We start from the raw sequence: 21,824 nt of genomic DNA, 5'->3' as shown, positions 1-21,824 counted from the left end.
GTTGCCATGAGTAATGTATGTATTTCAAACAAGGAATAAATCTTTGTTTAAGCACTATACTCTAGGTATCTTATTCATAATAGAAACTTAATTTCTGAATTCTGTAGCTGTGATAACATTTTAAAGAAAATGACAACAAAATTGTGATCATACTTGGAGCTGCATTTTCACTGAATGTTTTATTTTCAAAGTAATGGATTTCGTTTTAGGTGTTTCCAAAATTTATGTTATTAAAAAACAGGTGAAACTGCAAAAAATATTATAGGTTCTAAGAGCTAACAGAAGCTATTTTCAGATACTATACAGGATATGAAAGCAAATTAACACTCACTTCACTAGACTTACACCACAACAAAGAACTGAACCTAGTGCTTAATAATTACTGTATGTGACTTCCAATTTTCTAATGCCATTATTATTTTAATTCATATTTTTCATTAATTGAATAAAATATTATAAAACCTACAAATAAGCAACAAGATTACGTCACTGCTACTCGCCTTAAAGATGTTACAAGGAGCAGCAAACAGGCACAACAAAAAGACTGTTACAAATCGAGCTTTTGCCCAAAGCCTTTTTCAGAAAGAAAAACACATTCACACAAGCAAGCATGCCTCATGCACACATGCCTGCGACCTCTGACCACTTCATCCAGAATGCAGCAGTGTCAGGTTCAACACAAGCTGCACAACCAACATTGGGGCAGGGAAGGGGGTGGGACAGTATGGTACTAGGCTACAGGTGTGTGTGTGTGTGTGCGCTGGGGGAGGGGGGGTGCGGTGGGGGGGGGCGGGGGGCGGGGTGTCATCACTGCTTGGCAGAGTGTGCAACATGCACAGTTCAGAAAAAGGTGTAGGGGAGGATACAGATGGCCCAGGTTGTGCAGCAACAATTGAAATGTTGTGTTCAGCAGCATGGTGTGCAGCAGAGTGGTCCACTTTGCTCTTGGTCACAATTGGCAGTGCCCCTGGTTGGCAGTCACACCAATATAAAAATCTATGCAATGATTGCAGCAGAGTTGGTATATGAAATGCCTGCTTCCACAGGTGGTGTAGGAAAATCCTTTGACAGGACTGAAATAGAAAGTGCTGGGGTGTGGGGGGTGTTGGGCAGGTCTTGCACCTGAGGATATGATTCCTGTAGCAAGATGTTTGGACTGTGAGTGGTATTGGAATGCACTAGGATGTTGTTGAGGTCCTCTGCCCCAAAGAAGTTTCAGTCCTCTGCAAAGACCTCACCTACAACCTACCCCAACCAAATTTTTAACCACTTAACCATATTATACCTGTCAAATATCTACTCTCCTCTCCTGATCCCTACAATAAAAACATTTCTTTGCCACCAACCTGAGCCCAAAATTGAACCCTGCCTTTCATTGTTCATACCACCATCCACTCCATGCCCCCCCCCCCCCCCCCTCCCACTTAACCACCCCTGGTCACCTTCCAGAAATTCCTTGCCTTCAACTTGGCCTCACCATTCTTTCATCAGAAGAAATGACAGCCATACACAGCCACAAAACAGATACCAACCAAATCATCATACTTGCAGGCAAAAAGTTCCACCATCACTGTGGTGAATTGCAATGGCTACCTGATAGAAAACCTGTGGCAATTGTCTGACTCCTCCAGCTACAAACTCAACCACACCAGAAGTCCAACACAACCTACAATCCCTGCCTTACACTCTTCCAAGAACCTCTCTCCTCATTCCCAAGACAACCCGCACACCAACTTCTACATGCTCCCCAAAATCCACAACCCAATAATCCTGGATGCCCCCTTATAGCTTGTTATTGTGCTCACACTGTAGGAATTTCAACCCTCAGTTACCAACACCTCCCATCAACTGCCAGAAATCTAGCATCCCATGTCAAAGATACCAATCATATCCTTCACTGACTCTCCACCATCCCCACCCCTTTACTTCCTGGATCCCTACTTGTCACTGTTGACACCACTTCCCCATAGACCAACATCCCTTATGCACACAGTCTTGCAGCCATTAAACACTACCACTCCCAACTTCCTTCAGACTCCAAACTCACAACCTCATTCTTTATACACCTTACTAACTTCATGCAAACACAACTACTTTTGCTGTGAAGGGAAGGCATACAAACAAACCTGTGGCACAGCTACAACCAACCATTTGGCACCCTCCTGTGCTAACCTGTTTATAGGCCATCAAGAGGAAACATTCCTAGCCTCCAAAAATCCCAAACCCCTAGTCTGGTTCATGTTCATTGATATCTTCATGATCTTGTCCCTGGGCCAAGACACCTTATCATTATTCCATCGCAGCCTCAAAATATTCTCTGCCATCTGCTTCACATGGTCCTCCTCCACCTGATGTGCCACCTTCCTGGACGTTGATCTCCTCCACTCTGGTGGCTCCATCCACACCTCTGTCCACATTAAACACAGCAACCACCAACAGTACCTGTATTTCTACACCTAGCATCCCTTCAACACCAAAAAATCCCTCCCGTATGGTCTCATCACCCAGTGATGTCATATCTGCAGTGGCAAATGCTCCCTTGCACAGTTAGCTGACGGTTTCAAAAAGGAATTTTCAGACAGGCATTATCGCCCAGGCCCAATAAACAAATAGATTTCTCATGCCAAATCCCCACACACCCACAATCCATCCCCACTCATGATGGAAATATAATGAATCCAATGGCAACAAATAGACCTGACATCTTAAAGGTTGTCCACATAAAAACTGGTATCAGTAACCAAGGTGCAGTTGTGGCAACAACGATTAACAAAGTACAAATGACAACTAAAACAATCAGAAAGATATATATGGTCAGTAAACACAATAAAAAAATTGGTAGTGTCATATCTCAATCAGGAACTTGAAATCTTCAGCAAAGGGTAGGAGCATGTAGAGGAGCTCAAGTTTAAAAGAACAGTTAATCATGCACTGGATAGATAAGTACCCAGCAAAACACTTCATAATGAGAGAGAAACTTTGTAGAACACAGTTACTATAAAGAATCTTCTAAACAAAACAGATTACTGCATAACACGTGTAAAACAAAGTGTAGAGCTATTGATACAGAGATGCTGAATGACACATTTGGCTGTCATGAGAGTAATGCGATATGGCTACTGTAGCAGAATATTGTCAAGTAATCGTTCATAGAAAACAAAGAAATTCTGGTTGTATGTAAAGGCTGTTAGTGGCACCAAACATAGTGTCTAGTCCCTAGCGAATGAGACAGGAACTAAAATTGAGGGTAGCAAAGCAACAGCTGAAATGCTTAACATCATATTCAAATGTTTTTACAAAGGTAAACCAGGAGAATTGCACCAATTTAATCCTCATACTCCTGAAAAGATGAACGAAATAAGTATTAGGGTCACTGGTGTTAGAAACAGTTGAAATCGTTAAAACTGAACAAAGCTCCAGGGTCTGATGGGATCCCTGTCACATTCTATACTGAATTTGCAGCTGAGTTAACTCCTCTTCTAACTACAATGTATTGTAGATCCCTCAAACAAAATACTATGCCCAGTTCTTGTAAAAGGCACAGGTCACGTCCATCTACAAGAAGGGTAATAAAAGTGAGCTACAAAACTACAGTCCTTGACATTGATTTGTTGTAGAATCTAAGAACATATTCTGAGCTCAAACATAATGAGGTAGCTTGAATGGAATGACTCCCTCAATACCAACCAGCATGGATTTCAAAAACATCGATCATGTGAAACCCAACTTGCACTTTTTTCACATGACATACTGACAGCATTGGATAAAGGCAATCAGATAAATGCAGTATTTCTTGATTTACAAAAAGTATTTGACTCAGTACCACACCTATACGTATTGTTAAAAATATGGTAAGTGGTATCAAATGAACTTTGGTATGGAGGAAGCAGTATGTTTTCTTGGATGGAGAGTCATTATCAGATATAGAAGTAACTTTGGATGTGCCCGAGGGAAGTGTGGTGGGACCCTTGCTGTTCATCTTGTGTATTAATGCTCTTGCAGAAAATATCAATAGTAAAATCATGTTTTTTGCAGATGATGCAGTTATCTATACTAAAGTGCCACCTGAATGAAACCGCATAAATATTCAGTCAGATCTTGAAAAGATTTCAAAATTGTGTGGAGATTAGCAACTTGCTCTAAATCTTCAGAAATGTAAAATTTTTCAGTTAACAAAATAAAAAAATGTATTACTGTAAGACTACAATATTAATGAGTCACTGTTGGAATTGGCCAACTTATACAAATACCTGGGTACAACACTTTGTAGGGATATGAAATGGAACGATCACATAGGATCAATCATGGGTGAAGCTGATGGTAGACTTTGGTTTATTGGTAGAATACTCGGCAAGTGCACTCCATCTACAAAGGAGACTGCTTACAAATCACTTGTGTGACCATTCTTGAATACTGCTCAAGTGTCTGGGACCTGCACCAGATTGGACCAACAGAGGATATTGAACATATACAGAGAAGAACAGCATGAATGGTCACAGGTTGTTTAATCCATGGGAGAGTCACAGACATGCTGAAGGAAATGAGCTGGAACTCTCTTGAAGATAGACATAAACTATCTGGAGAAAGTCTGTTAACAATGTTTCAAGAACTGGCTTTAAATGATTACTCCAGAAATATATGACAACCTCCTATGTATCACTCACATACGGATGGTGAGGGTAAGAATAGAATAATTACTGCATGCACATAGGCATTCAAACAATCATTCTTCACATGCTCCATATATGAGTGGAACAGGAAGAATCCCTAATAACTGGCACAATGGGACCTACTCTATGCCATACTCCACTTAGTGGTTTGCAGAGTATAGATGTAGATGTGGGTGTAGGAATATAAGAACCATCAACAAAGGAGTGCCCTCCTCATCACTCAATACCATCCCAGACTGGAACAAGTGAACCACATTCTTCATCAGAGCTTTAATTATCTATCACCATGCCCTGAAATGTGGAAATTCTTACCCAAGATCCTTCCCACCACTTCTAAAGTAGGGTTCCACCAAACTTCCACAACATCCCCATATTACTCCAAATCGCAACTGCTTGCCAGAGGGATCATATCCCTGTGGAAGACCCATGTACAAAACCTGCTTAATCCACCCTCCTAACACTTCCTATTTCCGCCCTGCCACAGGCTTATCCCACTCCATTAGAGGCTGGGCTGTCTGTGAAAGAGGCCATGTCATATATCAGCTCTGTTGCAATTATTGCACAGCTTTTTATATGGGTATGACTGGGCCAAAGCAAAATGCACCACCTCGTCACACAACATGCAGCTGAACACAACACCCTTAATTTACATCGCTGCTTGATAACCCAGGCCGTCTGGAGCCTCCCCTCCACCACCAGTTTTTGTGAACTGCACAAATAGCAGTTATCCTTACAGCATACTCTATGCTCATGAAATCAACCTGACCTCAATTTACAGTAAGCTGCTGTACCCACACCCTCCACCCAACAGTTTCTATCCCCCCCGTCCAATCACCTCCTTCAAATTCACATCCCAACATCTTCATTGTGTGCAACTTTCTGTAAAAACACATGTACCACCAGTCTTTTTCTCTGCTCTGCTTCTTGTCCCCCCCCCCCCCCATGCCCCACGCCCCATTCCCATACAGACTCCTGATGTTGCACCTGGCAGCCTTCTCCTGTCACCATCCAGTCACTGCACACTCTGCCAAGTAGTAGTGACTCCTTTTCCCCACCAGTACCCTGCAATCCCTCCCCATTGTCTGCACAGCTCCAGAGTGCTGCTGCTGTTAGAACTGAGACAGGTGCATTCTGGCCAGAACAGCCTGAGATAGCAGTGCTTGAGGTTTGCTCGCTTGTCATAATAGTTGTTGATATTCGAACTGGACTTTCAATTGTTTTACAAAATAAAAATACTTTAAGTTCTGAGACTGACCGTAAAGTTTGGGAGGTCATTAAGTCTACACAGCTCATCCCATGATTTCTGTGGAAGCCACTTAGCAGGATTTGGATAGGGGTTGTCCAACCCCACACCACCAGTGAGAAAAAACATCCATTCTGCATTGTCCAACTGATTTTTGTTTCGAAGCAAATTCACAGTTAATAAGAGTGAGAACAGCAGTTTGTCCTGGAACACAAATCTTATTTTTAAAAGTAGTCCATGTTTGTTACTGTTAACTCAAATAAATACAAATGAGTAACATACCTTCTCAAAAAGACTGCGGCATATATTAACATACAGTGAATATGTAAAATTTCTAGTGAGTGACGCAAGCCATTTTTCTATTTCAAACTCTTTTTCTGTGTTATCAATTGCTACTTTGAACAAATTGACAAACCATATCAGAGAATACTGGTACATTGGATTTATGTTATCTAAGTCAACTGTAACAAAAGGAAAACCAATTTCCATTTGCAAAAATATATTTATTACCTCATAAACATATGAAGTTAGCACAATTAAAATGTTAGTGGAACAATCTTCAAAACATAACAATGAAACACAGATCTGATTATTATTTGGTATTAAGTCAATTCAGTTACAACTTAGAAGCATAAACAGTATGCTCTCATCAAAATGCCATGACCTTAAATCTTAGATAAGGTACACTATTATTTTTGTTTGATCTAAAGGTCAAGCAAAACAAATAGATAGCATAATATGCCCTATTTTTCATTTGCTTCTCTCAACATTTATATAATTCTTTTTAACTTGCCTTCCCCCACTCACATCTATTTTTATCACCTTATAAGTAAGATGATGAAAGGGCAACCACTTATCTATAGAGGATTGGTATGTGGTGCACAGAAACAAGTATCAGAAAACAGTTAATTCACAACTATATAGACACCCAAATGTCCACACTTGCTGCTCCTGGAAGCATGGATGTTTGGGTGTCTCTGTGGTTGTGTGTTTTTGAATGCATGTACTTGTACTACAAAAAGAGCAACAATCCTCTCTAGGTAAGTGGTTGCCTTTCCCTTATTTTATGTATTTTTCCATCCAGGAATTTCCAGTATTCTCTACCATCTTTTATTTTTTTATTGTCTGCAAACTGGGATTTTTTCTTGTTTTTAACTTTCATCTTGTTGCTCCTAACTGTTTCTGTCTCACTATTAGCACTGAGGAATTTTAACTTTCACTGCCACACCCACCACTAATTCCAGCCCCTTACTTGTCACTTCCAATTGGAAGTGATTTGCCCTACATTCCTTTGTCAACACTTTTTTCTTTTGGTTCTTCCTATTTCTGTACTCCACATATTTATAATAACAAATGAAAATACTAGAAAAGATGGCTTCACAAATGTGTAAACATTGAATAAATAAATATGCTAACAAATAATGTTCCTCAATAATAATGCAATTTCGAAATTTACTTTATAGCTAAGCAATGAAGTACATGTCACACTGTACTAAGATACCAAAAGGAAGAGAAGGGTCTAATTAGACAGAATATAATCAACAGGTATCAACAATATTTTACGAAGCCACAAACCATTATTGACAACAACAGAAAAGTTTGTGATTCAATTTCAAGTTGTTACAAGGATTTTTTCTGTCACTAGTCACTTCTTTCAGTTCTGACAATGATATGTTAACATGAAAATAGCCATGTTTCCATGTAGTTCAGAGTACAAGTCAAAGTATGTCCCCAAGTAAATGCTTGAGTCAGTCAGTTCAAAGGTTGAAGAAATGATAGACGACCTCCAATGCAGCTGTGTCTAGTAAAGCACTGAGAAATTTGTACAATATTTTAAGTAAGAGGCAGATTTCCATACTTAGGGCTAACCATTTATAATCAAACAATTCTACTCAGTCCTTTGTTCAACTCTTGTTGCATTCAGTCTTGCCTAAATCTCAAAGCATCAACTGCTGGGCATGATCTGTCCTCACCACAGGATGCTGACCCATGTGTCAGGGGAAAGGGGATGGGAGGACAGCCACTACTGAGGTATATATAAGTGGCACCCACATAATTTTGACACTTCACCAAAAGAAGATGAGAGTGACACTCACTGAAACATCAGGGAATTTCAATGCAGCTACCCAGATGGAAGCCCAAGAAGATATTGTCAGGAGTATACATTCAGACAGTCTGTATTCACACAGAACTTATAGAAGTTCAGACATTGTACTGCAATATCAAACAGATGTAACAGATCATGAGGATTTACCATACAGAACCATTGTATAGTAACATGATTGATCTCAGTATAAAATTTTCTTATTTTTCTCAGTGTCCAGGAACGTTCATACTAATTCTGAAAAAGAATTTGGCTTTATATTTGGACTGAGAGCTCTACGAAAGCAGTGTCATAGCTGTTTGAAGCTGGAAAGCAGTGTCATAGCTGTTTGAAGCTGTTTCATTCTGTTTGCATCTTAAGAATATCTTGAAACATATCTGTTTAAAGCATATCAAACTATGCTTTTGAATTTTTTGCGTGTGTGCTTCACATCTTAGTCCTCAGTGCCGAATATTTGATAATAATTACTTGGGTATCCTGTCACTCTTCCAAAGCAAAAGTGTTATCCTACCTATCTTAACATTTCTTGTAACACCCATAGTCATAGTTGCAGTCACAGCCTAACGGCCATTGATACCTTCCTCTAAGTTAATTGGTTTGACAAGTTCAGGACTATTTGTTGCTGGGATACCTAAGTCATTACCTTCACAAGTTAGTTTCCTAATTATCTGCTTGAAGTAATTTTCAATAAGACATTCAGAATAATGTCACACAGATCAGTTTTTATGACCCCAGTTTTGATAGCATGATACTCCAAGTCTATACCTGGCAAGCTGACATCATCCCCCTATTACAAAGGCACAATCAATGAAGTTATTAATGATGTTCTGCAAGTTCTCCCTGAAGTGCTACAACACTACAACTCCTGAGACAGATGGTCTACAAAAGTATCCGATAAACATTTATGACTGACCTTTGATGCTAAACTTCATCCAGATTAATTCACATTTTGAATCCATGCAGTTATCATTGTATGGTTTACGGCAATAAATATGCTGGCGCCATTGGTGACCAATCTATTCTTATGATAAACATTCCATTCTGAACTTAGGATTTTGTTGGTTGTGGCAACAATGATTACCAAACTACAGACAACAGCTAAAACAAGAAAAACTTATATATGTTCAGTAAATTAGATAAATAGGCAATAGTGTCACATCTGAATGAGAAACTTTAAACTTTCAGCACAGGTTAGGAACATGTAGAGCAACTATGGCTCAAGTTTAAAACAACAGTTGACCATGCATTGTATAGATGTGTACCCAATGTAATAGTTCATAATTATAGGTACCCTCCATGGTATAAAGTCACAATAAAGAAATTTTAAAGAAGCAGAAACTACTGCCTAATAGATGTAAAACAAAGCATAGGACTGTAGCTAGAGAGGTGCTGAATGAAACACATTTAGTTGTCAAGAGAGTAATGTGTGAAACCTTCAATGACTACCAATGTTGAATGCTGGAAATGATCTTTCACAAAACCTGAAGAAATTTTGGTCGTATGTAAAGGCATCAAAGTTAGTGTCTACTCACTCACAAATGAGACATGAACTGAAATTGAAAGCAGGGAAGCAAAAGTGGAAAGATGTAACTCCATTTTCAAATGTTTCTTTAGAAAGGAAAACCTAGGAGAACTACCCCAGTTTAATCCTCGTACCACTGAAAAGATAAGTGAAATAAGTGTTAGTGTAAGTTGTACTGGGAAACAGCTGAAGTTGTTAAACTTGAACAAAGCTCGAGAGCCCAATGGAATCCCTATTACATTCTTTACTGAACATGTGGCTGAGTTAGCCCCCTTGTAACTACAAGCTATTGTATATCACTTTAAAAAAAATAAAAAAAATGTGTCCAATATCCTTGACATCAATTTGTTGTAGAGTCTTAGTATGTATTCTGAGCTCAAACATAATGAGGTATCTCAAACAGAGAGATTTCCAAGCCAACCAGCATGGATTCTGAAAACATCGATAATGCGATACCCAACTCCCACTTTTCTTACGCGACATACTGAAAGCTTTGGATCAAAGCTGTCTAGTATATGCAGTATTTCTTGATTTCCAAAACACAACTGACTCAGTAACACACAGCATAGCACAAGCATAGCTTATTGTGAAAGGTATAATCATTAAGGTGTATCAAGTGAAATCTGTGACTGGATTGAGGATTTCTTGGTAGAAAGGGTGAAGTAAGTTATACTGAATGGAGAGTTACTGTAAGATGTAGAAATAAGCTTGGGTGTGTTCCACAGAAGTGAGCTGGAATCCTTGCTCTTGATGTTGTATATTAATGCCTTTGTAGACAATACTAATAGTAACCTCAGACTTTAAGTGGCACAAAGATAACTGTAAAACCTCACACTTCACAAAACAAAAAATGTAGTATTGTATGACTACAATATCAACGAGTCACAGTTGGAATCAGACAGCTCACACAAGACCGATGAGTGTCGCAGTCTGGTCCCTTTAATCCCAAAAACAAAAAAAAAAAGCTCATACAAACACCTGGATGTAACACTTTGTAGGGATATGAAATGGAATGATCTTATGGGTTCAGACATGGGTAAAGCAGGTGGCAGATTCCAGTTTATTGGTAGAATACTGGGTAATTCAATCAGTCTACAAAGGAGATTGCTTACAAACCACTCATGCGACCCATTCTAGAAACTTGCTCAAGTCTCTGGGACCTGCACCAAATGTGACTAAGGGACCTGCACCAAATGTGACTAATAGAGAATTCTTGCTCAGGAGGATTATCAGCACTGGGTAGCACCTGGTACCTGTTGCTAAGGCATAAGGGGCCAACCGTGTGGCCCATTGTCTCTTTCACCTTCTGGCCAGTGTCATGTGAACCCACTGCTGTCCACCACTTGTCACTGATGTCTTGATTTTGCTGCAGATTTGAGCAGTAGCCAGAAGCCAGCTGACTGTGGTCAATGCAGCTTCCAGATGTTTACAGACAGCAGCCAATTATCTTTGAGTCCTCCACAACAAGCACAGTCCCTAATCATATTGTACAGAATAAAATCTCAAAATATACAAAAAAGAAGTCAGGAGTAACTGGGAAAGGACGAATAGACCCCCACAAGAGTGAAAATTACCCAACTGTGGCGCTTTTGAGGTTTCAGTGACCACAAAGTATGATTGAGGAGAATAAACAGACACTAAAATCTACTCTGGACAGTTCTCACTATAGCATAAGATTACACAATCCACAAGCTCTTAAAACAGAAATAAATTTCTCTATGGGAAACAGATATATCAACAGTTACTTTTTACTAGAAACTCTCTTTACACAAAAGATGCTACAGGAAATAAATATACAGACTCTAAAGGAATGACCCAAACTACACATTGTGCACTGACATTAGATTTAAATGAAGTCACATGACGCAGTAGTTCTGGCAGCCAGATCTACTGTAGAAAGTTTCCACACACCAAGATATGCACTACAGTTCACAAAAAACTCAGAGACAGTCAGTAAACACTAGTCTACAGAGTAAAATACATATAGGTGCAAATTCATTTCCTTGGGGAAGTATATGAGAAACAAGAAACTAGACAAAATCACTATGTATCAGACAAACTGGTACAGCTACAGGGATGTTGTCTCTGTTCCACATCTGTGGCTACAATGGAGCTCATATGATAATTCACAAATGAACACTGAACTACCCTGTGGTCCTGCTGGAACAACAGCTGCCAGGTTACTGAGTGCTCTGATTGAGTCTAGCTGTTCTAACCAAAACAAACAAATGCCTGGGGGTGCAACTATACACTCAGAGTTATTAAAACACTAGGCTGTGATAACTAGGCACAACCAAGTGTTTTAATAGCTGTGATTGTATAATTGCACTACCTATACCCCCCCCCCCCCCCCCAGGCATTTGTTTGTTTTGGTTAGAACAGCTAGACTCAATCAGACAAACATGCAAAAAATTTACAAATTATACTACAATACTAAAGACACAGGTAACGGAAAATAAGTCACTTCTATTTTAGGCTAATACAAATAATTCATGAATTAATACTGTATCTCACTCTAGTGTAGCTGGAACAAGAGCTGCTGGGTTATTACTTTTTCTGATTCAAACAAATTATAATTTTCCTAAAATAATAAGTTATTTTATGAAATGAGCATTCAAAATAAAAAATTTAAGTTTCCAGAAAATTCTAGACACTCTCTTGTAGATTCAAATGCATGCCAAAACTTCTGCTCCACAAGACAGAACGATTATTTGTACCAGTTCATGAACATCCATATAGTAGTACAACTAGATACTAACTTTGACTAATGGGTTTAATCATTTTTTATGTTTTTGTCTTTTACGTTAATATCTGAATGTAATAGGTTTGTTCTTTTTTCTTCATAGCAGGCACCACAGCAATGAATTTATTAAAAGACAGTGGCATTTTCCACTTCTGCTGCATTAATTTTATATGTTCACACGAATAAAATTAATACAGGAAAATTCAATCTTCTTTTAATAGCTGTGTATTTTAACATTTTGTTATTTCTATCCTATGTCCATCTTTAAACAGGCATCATGCACAAAGCTATAGTCAGTCGGTACCTAGCACCCAACGACTTCAGCTAGTCAGCCAGTTATGGTTGAGCCATCAAGATGTATAGCAAATACTGTAGTTAATATGAATAATTAAGTTATCGTTACATTGAGTTATGACCTCATGCATTTGCTTATTAGTCAGACATCTGTATAATGTGAAAAGCCACTTGTGGACTTTGGTTAGGCTACGCAAAGCCTATGTAGCTTACCAGTCAGTATTGTTAAATATACATAGTACAGGGTAAACAAGCAGTCGCCACAAGTAGCTGAGTGGTCAGCGTGACAGAATGTCAATCCTAAGGGCCCAGGTTCGATTCCCGGCTGGGTCGGAGATTTTCTCCGCTCAGGGACTGATTAGATTAGATTAGATTAGATTAGATTAGATTAGATTAATACTTGTTCCATAGATCATAAATACGACACTTCGTAATGATGTGGAACGTGTCAGGTTAATAAAAGATGTCTGTACAAGATATTACATTACACAAAATATTGCATGACACTAATGTTTATGTTAGATTTTTTCCCCTCCCTTAATTTATATCTAAAAATTCAGCCAATGAGTAGAAGGAGTTGTCATCTAGAAATTCTTTTAATTTATTTTTAAATGTTGGTTGACTATCTGTCAGGCTTTTGATGCTGTTTGGTAGGTAACCAAAGACTTTTGTGGCAGCATAATTTACGCCTTTCTGTGCCAAAGTCAGATTTAACCCTGCATAGTGAAGATCATCCTTTCTCCTGGTGTTATAGTTATGCACACTGCTATTACTTTTGAACTGAGTTGGATTATTAACAACAAATTTCATAAGTGAATATATATACTGTGAGGTTACTGTGAGGATCCCTAGATCCTTAAATAGATGTCTGCAGGATGACCGTGGGTGGGCTCCAGCAATTATTCTGATTACACACTTTTGAGTAATGAATACTTTTCTACTCAACGATGAATTACCCCAGAATATGATGCCATACGAAAGCAGTGAATGAAAGTAGGCATAGTAAGCTAATTTACTGAGATTCTTATCACCAAAATTTGCAATAACTCTAATAGCATACGTAGCTGAACTCAGACATTTCAGCAGACCATCAATGTGTTGCTTCCAGTTTAACCTCTCATCAATGGACACACCTAAAAATTTTGAAAATTCTACCTTAGCTACAGACTTCTGTTCAAAGTCTATATTTATTACTGGAGTAGTGCCATTTACTGTATGGAACTGTATATACTGTGTTTTATCAAAATTTAAAGAGAGTCCATTTGCTGAGAACCACTTAATAATTTTGTGAAAAACATCATTTACAATTACATCACTTAGTTCTTGGTTTTTTCATGTTATTACTATACTTGTATCATCAGCAAAAAGAACTAACTTTGCAACTTCATCAATGTGGAATGGTAAGTCATTAATGTATATCAAGAACAGTAAAGGACCTAAGACCGAACCCTGTGGGACCCCGTACTTGATAGACACCCAGTTTGAGAAATCAGCTCTTGTTTTAACATTACATGAACCACTTATTTCAACTTTCTGCATTCTTCCAGTTAAGTATGAATTAAACCATTTGTGCACTGCCCCCCTCAAACCATAATGATTTAGCTTATCTAAAAGAATTCCATGATTTACACAATCAAAGGCCTTTGAGAGATCACAAACAATACCAATGGGTGATGTCCGGTTATTCAGAGCATTTAATATTTGATCAGGGAAAGCGTATATAGCATTTTCTGTTGAAAAGCCTTTCTGAAAACCAAACTGACACTTTGTTAGTACTTTATTTTTACAAATATGGGAGACTACTCTTGAATACATTACTTTCTCAAAAATTTTTGATAGAGCTGTCAGAATAGAGATTGGGTGATAGTTGTTGACATCCGACGTATCCCCCTTTTTATGCAATGGTTTTACAATGGCATATTTCAGTCTATCGGGGAAAACACCCTGCTCCAAAGAGCTATTACATACGTGGCTGAGAATTCTACTTATCTATGGGGAACAAGCTTTAAGTATCTTGCTGGAAATGCCATCAATTCCGTAGGAGCTTTTACTTTTCAGTGAGTTTATTATTTTACTGATTTCAGAGGGAGAGGTTGGTGGAAATACAGTTGTTTCAAACTGCACAGGTATGGCCTCTTCTATTAGAAGCCTTGCCTCTTCTAGTGAAGATCTAGATCCTATTTTCTCCACAACATTTAAAAAATGATTATTGAAAATATTTTCAATTTCTGATTGTTTGTTAGTACAATTGTGATTCAGTTTTATGGCACTGAAGTCCTCCTGTGCTCTTGGTTGCCCTGTTCCCCTTTCAATAATATTCCAAATTGCTTTAGTTTTATTATCAGAGTTACTGATCTCAGACATGATACACATGCTTCTGGACTTTTTAATAACTTTTCTTAGTACCGCACAATAGTTTGTATAATATTGAACAATTTCGGGGTCAGTACTACCTCTTGCTGTTAGATACAGTTCTCTTTTACGGTTGAAAGATATTTTTATTCCTTTAGTTAGCCAAGGTTTTTTATATGTTTTCTTGGAATTATGTTTAACTATTTTCTTGGGAAAACAATTTTCAAATACCCTTAAAAATGTATCGTGAAATAAGTTATATTTCAAGTTTGCATCGGGTTCCATATACACTTCATCCCAGTCAAGCTGCTTTAGGCTTTCCCTAAAGTTTGCAATATTTATATTGTTAATTGAATGCACTGCTTTGAAATTCTGATTTGATATACTGCATGGAGCTATGTCATGTACTGTAACTAGCTGTGCACCATGATCTGAAAGACCATTCTCAACAGGATAAGCATTTATGTCCTTAAACTTATCTTGGTCTATAAAAAAGTTATCTATCAATGTCCTGCTGTTCTTTGTTATCCGAGTAGGAAAATCAATGACAGAGCTCAAATTGAAAGAACTGAGTAATACTACAAGGTCATTCTTCCTATTACACTCTTTCAGGGAATCAACATTGAAATCCCCACAAATTATAATTTGCTTCCCCCTGTCTGACAGATAGCACAACAAAGCATCCAAGTTTTCTAGAAATAGCTGGAAATTCCCTGAGGGGGACCTATACACTGTTACAATTATGAAAATCCAATCATTTAGTTTTAGTTCAGTGGCACATGCTTCCATATGTTGCTCTACACAAAATTATTTAGTTTCTAAATTTTTTACACTGTGGAAGCTTTTGACATATATGGCAACTCCTCCTCTCATCATATTATCTCTACTTACATGTGCAACTAATTTGTACCCATTGATGCTAACCTTTTGCATATCAGTGACAATGTGATGCTCAGACAGGCATAGTACATCTATTACATTCTCAGTTTCTATATCTTCTAAACAAAGCAGAAGCTCATCAATTTTATTCTTCAATCCCCCAATATTTTGGGTGTTGTGTTGTCCTAACCATCATTATTTCATCCCCATTAAGTCGCCGAAGTGGCGTCAAACTAAAAGCCTTCCACCCAGTGAACGGTCTACCTGATGGGAGGCCCTAGTCTACACGACATTTATTTTTAGTAAACAAGCATATGATCAAGAGTGTTTACAACAAATAAATATGAATAACATGAAAATTAAACTTAATGGTGCCATATACAATCATTTAAATTTGTTTGAAGCATGTGATAATCAACAGAAGAATACTAGCACAGAAGAAAACCTACGAGACTTATGAGGCATAAAACAAGTTAGTAGGCTTACGAACTCTGATAACAATATAAGCTATTTTTAGAGTGTCACGATGCTGGTTGTGCAGGGTGCTTGTGAGTGTAAACTGACAGAGAGTGTAGCTGCTGCCTGGTTGACGGACAGGTAGAACCACACTTGTGTTTATGAATTTAATACTGATATTACATTTGTCAATTATTAATCATGGAAATTACTGTTGATATGACAACAGTATCCTGCTTTGTGTTGTTTTGCCAAAAGATGATTTTTTATTACATTTTGTTGTCTATTAAAATGACATGTCTCAGCTGCAATTGATTTCACTTTTCAAGTAGCAGATTTCAAAAGTGATGATCCAAATTTTTCAGCTTCAGTTAATATTGATTGAATGGGACACACTGTTTCATAATAAGAGACATGGAAGCTGTGGTTCTTGGCAAAAGAGAAATAACAGCTAGATGAGTGGGAGTATTACACTCCAGATTAATTCAACATCACCACAGTTTGTTACCCAAGCTGGTTACACATTATCAACACCCTTGAGGATAACAGTCACTTTCATGCTGATTCAGGTGGTTGCTACACTTTCTGGTCACATCATCACATAATAGCTCACCACAGCAGCCAACACATCATATTATGTCACATCATTCATCCAGTTATAACTAATTACCATCTTTCTCTTTATTGGCACGGCAAAAGATAGGTGCCAGATTGATTTTATAAAATTTTTGAGAATATTTCATAGTTTATGAGTATGTCAGTAAAAGAACGTGCTCTTCAAATATTAACAGTAGAGCTCTCTATAATGCACAATGCCTCTTATGTAGGACGTGCCACTGGAGTTTGTTCTTTTATGCTCTTATAAATACTGTGATAAAACATGGTGCTCTTTGTTGGATCTTTTTCTATCTCTTCTATTAATTCAACCTGGTAAGAGTCCCAAACAGATGAGCAATATTCAAGAATCTATCAAATGAGAGTCCTGTAAGGCACTCCAGTCATGGATTAACTACATTTCCTTAATTTTCTTTCAATGAATCTCAGCCTCTCATATGCTATACCTACAATTATTTTTATGGTTGGTAACTTGATTTGGGGGAGGGCACCAAACAGCGAGGTCATCGATTCCATCAGATGAGTGAAGGATGGGGAAGGAAATTGGCTCTGTCCTTCCAAAGGAACAATGCCAACACTTGCCTGATGTGATTTAGGGAAATCACGGGAAACCTAAATCATTCATTACCAGAGAAGAATACTTGATGTTGACTGCTCAGGTAGCCCTAGCTTTTTTAAGATTCCTTGTAGTGCCTGTAGCCACTGATGCCAATGCTCTTCTATGCTAACTGTTTCAAAAGCTCAGTTTTGTTGTCTGCAGGAGGTCTATGACTTTGTCTCCACAAGTCAGTTTTCTAATTAAATGCTTGAAGTATTTGTCAGAAAAGAAGGTCATGAAAATCTTACACAAATCTCTCTCTCTGACACCTGTTTTAATCATATAGCTCTCCCCATTCTAAAGCTTGCTTGATGAAGTCTCCTACTATTACAATAGCATAATCAGGAAACTTCCATGTGACATTTTCCCCGTTTTCTCTGTAGTACTGTGCTACTAGACAAATGAGGCAGCATGTGTCCAAAGAAACTGATTACCATGTTTGGCCCACCACTGATGCTTATCTTCGCCCAAATATTTCACATTCAGAATTTATTATAACATTATGAGAAATTATCAAGTTCTTTATGACAATAAATACTCTGCCACAATAAGCATCTAGCCCCCTTCCCCATTTGCCACATGTATTCCAATCTGAATTTAGGATTTCACTGCTACTAACTTCTGGTTTCAGCCATATTTCTGTTTCTAAAGCTACTTGGGCATTATTACCATTAATATGCGCGGCTATGAGATGTTTCCATGGATCCTACTGTAGTTTACTAATACCACATTAACATATTCTCTTACTGATTTGCAAAGATGAATGTTTTTTTCCAAGAGTAACATAGCTGATCTTTCTTCTATTACAGCAGACGGCAGGTAATTCATCACTGATACGGAAGTGTTCTTCTTTTCTTCTAAAAAAAGTGACTGACACATATACTTTATTTTTCATAGTGCACACCTGGTCTGTTGAGGGAAGTCCTACAATTATTAGTCACATTAGTGGAGATTGACAAATCTGCATCAAAAGACATTGCAGTATCATCTGATGCAGGCCTATATTCAAGCAGTTTGGAATTATGACAGTCTTCAGCCAGTATGTGTTTTTATGTCTCATCAGCATGAAAGAAAACCAAGGAGTCTTCAGCATGAGGCAAGATATACACAATCACAATACCCGTAACAAGAGGAGGATCAAAATACCATGGTGTCGACTGACGGGAACACAAGACAGCTTTCCAGTGGTTGCCCTAAAGATGTTCAACTCACTGCCTCAAGAAGTGCAATCCCTGCTGCTAGGAACATTCAGAAGGAGAGTAGCACAGGACCTGAAAGAATGCCCATTGTACTCCATTGGTGAATTCTTTAATAGTGACCAAAGTGAATGGACAAACAAATATTGTTTCTATTAAGTATAAATGTCTTAATTTTGTGAATATTTTTTTAAATGTATATATGTAATTAATCTTGATGCTGTGTGTCCAGTCATGGCTGGTAAACGACACAGATCTAGTAATAAAGTTGCTTTGTTGCCTGCCCATGATTTGGTGCTCCCAGAGCATACTCACACTCTGTGAGTACAATAGAGTTTGCTCAGCACTCTGGGTTCTACCACAACTGCACTATTCTGAGTTGCTCAACGTTGCACATGTGGAAAACTTGGGAAGACATGTTTGCAACTTGGTGTGATTGCTTCTAAGATGTAAATATCGTGGCACACTTCTATAAGTAGTATTTTTTCAGTAGTGTTTATTTTCAACTTCTTGTTTTTCTAAAAAAGTAATAACTTTATTACTTAATTAAAAAAGTATACTAAATGGTGCTAATAAGTAGGATTACAAAAATAAGTTAACTTGAATTGTGATCTTTATAAATTTATAGGCATTTTTATTTTAGAGCATGTAATATAGATAGACTAATTTAAAGCATGGACCTATGATTTGTGATGCATTCACACACATGTAGTCATGCAAATAAAAATTTCTTAAAACCAAATGTTGGTGGGACCATGTCAATTTCATAACAAAAAAGAAAACTGTTCACCGACATACACTCAGCCAACCATTGACATAACTTCAGCAACTTTTCTGTGCTGTTGAGAAAACTGCTCTTGGGCAACATTTTATAAGAGTTTGTAGTGAATAGTGTTTTATTCATCTCATAACATACAATTTCTAATCATATGATTATTGTACAGGAGACACGTCAAAAAAATGGATAATACAATTTAGGCCTAATTGGTACAAAGAATTTTAACATTAATATAAACTTTTATTTTCTTTCCTCCCTTTTGTGAAGGACAGCTACAGTTACATACAAGACTATATGTAAATTTATCCTGCTCAAATGTTCAGTTCATCCTTCATGAACCCCTCAACAGTGTAGTAGCAGCGTTTGACAAGTATATAATATATCTTTGTTTTCAGTGTCTCTAGGTTCATACTCAGAACATTCTTTCCTTTTAGCTTGTTATGAATTTTCATTGTCATATACTGAGGAGACTGCACATATAGGTTTAAGTGATGAGTGGGAAGCATAAAATTGTCTTTGTTTCTCATGTTATTGTGTGATTGAAACAGTTTTTCTCAAATAACACTAAATTGCTGTGTAGAATGATGATAATATCATAGATGTATAAGGAGGGAACTGTTAATAACTGTTGTTTTTCAAATAGCGGGCGACATTATGTCCTTGGATGGGCAGTACACATGTTCCTTACTATTCTTTTCTGTAATTTTAGTATGCGCAATATATTGCTTGAATTTCCACAAAAAATAATACCATACCTTACAACTGACTGAAAGTAGCTGTGGTATACAATTTTCCCTGTATTCATGTCTGTTGCACCAGCTAATATTTGCACAGCAAATTCAAAGCTACATAATTTGTTTAACAGGTAGTCAACATGTTTATTCCAATTTAAATTTTTATCCAGCTTTAACCCTAAAAACTTCACAGACTCCACTTCTTCTATATCCTGATTTTCATGAGTTATTTTAATTTCTAGAAGCTTTGACTGTTTTGTTCTGAACTGGACCATGTGGGATATGGGGATGTTCAATCTTAATCCATTCAGCTGGAACCATGTTTCTAGTTTGTTCATTGTGTTTATTATGTAGAGAAGGATGTTTTCTCTCTTATCTCTCTTGACCCTTTTTTGAGCAACAGTTTTACTTCTGCATACTTCAGCACCTCTGGGAAGCTTCCTTGTTCAAAGGATTGGTTTATTATTTTAGATAGTGGTTATCCTACTATTTTACACACAAATTTAAGGACTTTTGCTGGTATCTATTGTAGAAACTGTTTTGAATTTTGCAGTAGCCACCAGAAAGATCGCGGGAGGCACACATCAGCACGGCGCATCACGGACGGTAGTTGCCGCAAGTAGAGTCCCGTCCACCAGAGGGCACGCGAGAATTCAGACGCGACCTCTGCTGGCGTAACAACAACAACTCAGGCAGCACGGGCCGTGCCCAGTCAGTTAACATCGAGCATGCCTAGGGCACAGTCCCGGTTTACGCTAAGTGAAGTGCGATGTACACATGAACAGTGTTACTTCACAATTGGCGACGAGTAGGGTTGTTCTTTCGCGTGTTGCATCGTTTTTCCGGTTTCGCAACTTCTCCACGGCATGGAGGATTTAGTGCGGGTTTTGGTTGAACAGCAGACGGAGCTCATGGCCACCATGAAACAACTGCTTCCGGCGTTGCTCTCCACGCAGTCTGCTCCAGCGCCGTTCCCTCCTCCCTTTCCCCCGTATGACGAGACGGCGGAGGATTGGGACACATATGAACATCGCCTTCAGCAGCATTTCCAGGCATTTCATGTTGCCGATGCGGAGGTATGTTGTGCTCTCTTCTTGTCTTGTATCAAGTTTTGCGACAGCTAGCGCCGTTGCAGGAACCCTCGTCCTTGTCTTTTGACGCATTGTGTTCATTGCTGTCTTCCTATTATCGCTGCCGCATGCATGTTGTGGCGGCTAGGGTCGAGTTCTATCAATGCAAGAAACAGGCCCATCAGTCTTACCGGGCGTGGGCCGCTACCCTGCACGGTCTTAGTCGCAAGTGTCATTTTGTCACGGAGCAGTTGCGAGAGTCGTATGCCCACGTTATGGTACGCGACGTCATTGTTCGTTTGGCCCCTGATAGGGAGGTCTGGCAACAGGCCCTGCAATTAGAAGACCCTTCCCTTGAGGAAGTCCTGTCCATTGCTCAATCGTATGAAGTCTCTCACGCTGCAGGTCAGCAGCTGGAAGCATGGTGCGACGTTTCGGCGGTTCAGGGCGGCGTGGCCGCGTCCACTGTTTCCGGGGTGGATGACGTGCGAGCGGTACAATCCGGCCGTTACGGCCGCTCCCGCACGGCACGTAAACAGACTTCCAGCCGCCGGCCCCTGTTGCCGTCCT

The 21,824-nt window shown here is 38.6% G+C and overlaps 1 protein-coding gene across 1 annotated transcript in view; it reads right to left on the bottom strand.

The window, feature by feature from the left end:
* The window catches only part of LOC126237376 (dynein axonemal heavy chain 7), a 1,033,797-nt gene that overhangs the window by 215,360 nt on the left and 796,613 nt on the right, over nucleotides 1-21,824 (bottom strand). Inside the window, exons 49-50 of the mRNA XM_049947460.1 lie at nucleotides 6,196-6,374; nucleotides 5,926-6,117 (exon numbers count right to left, since the gene is read on the bottom strand). Coding sequence (XP_049803417.1) covers nucleotides 5,926-6,117; nucleotides 6,196-6,374 — 371 coding nt within the window. The remainder of the gene's footprint in view (nucleotides 1-5,925; nucleotides 6,118-6,195; nucleotides 6,375-21,824) is intronic.

Source organism: Schistocerca nitens, chromosome 2, assembly GCF_023898315.1.
Source record: "Schistocerca nitens isolate TAMUIC-IGC-003100 chromosome 2, iqSchNite1.1, whole genome shotgun sequence".
Classification (NCBI taxonomy): Eukaryota; Metazoa; Arthropoda; class Insecta; order Orthoptera; family Acrididae; genus Schistocerca; species Schistocerca nitens.
Note: the sequence above shows the minus strand (reverse complement) of the source record. Positions and strands in the feature narration are given on the sequence as shown.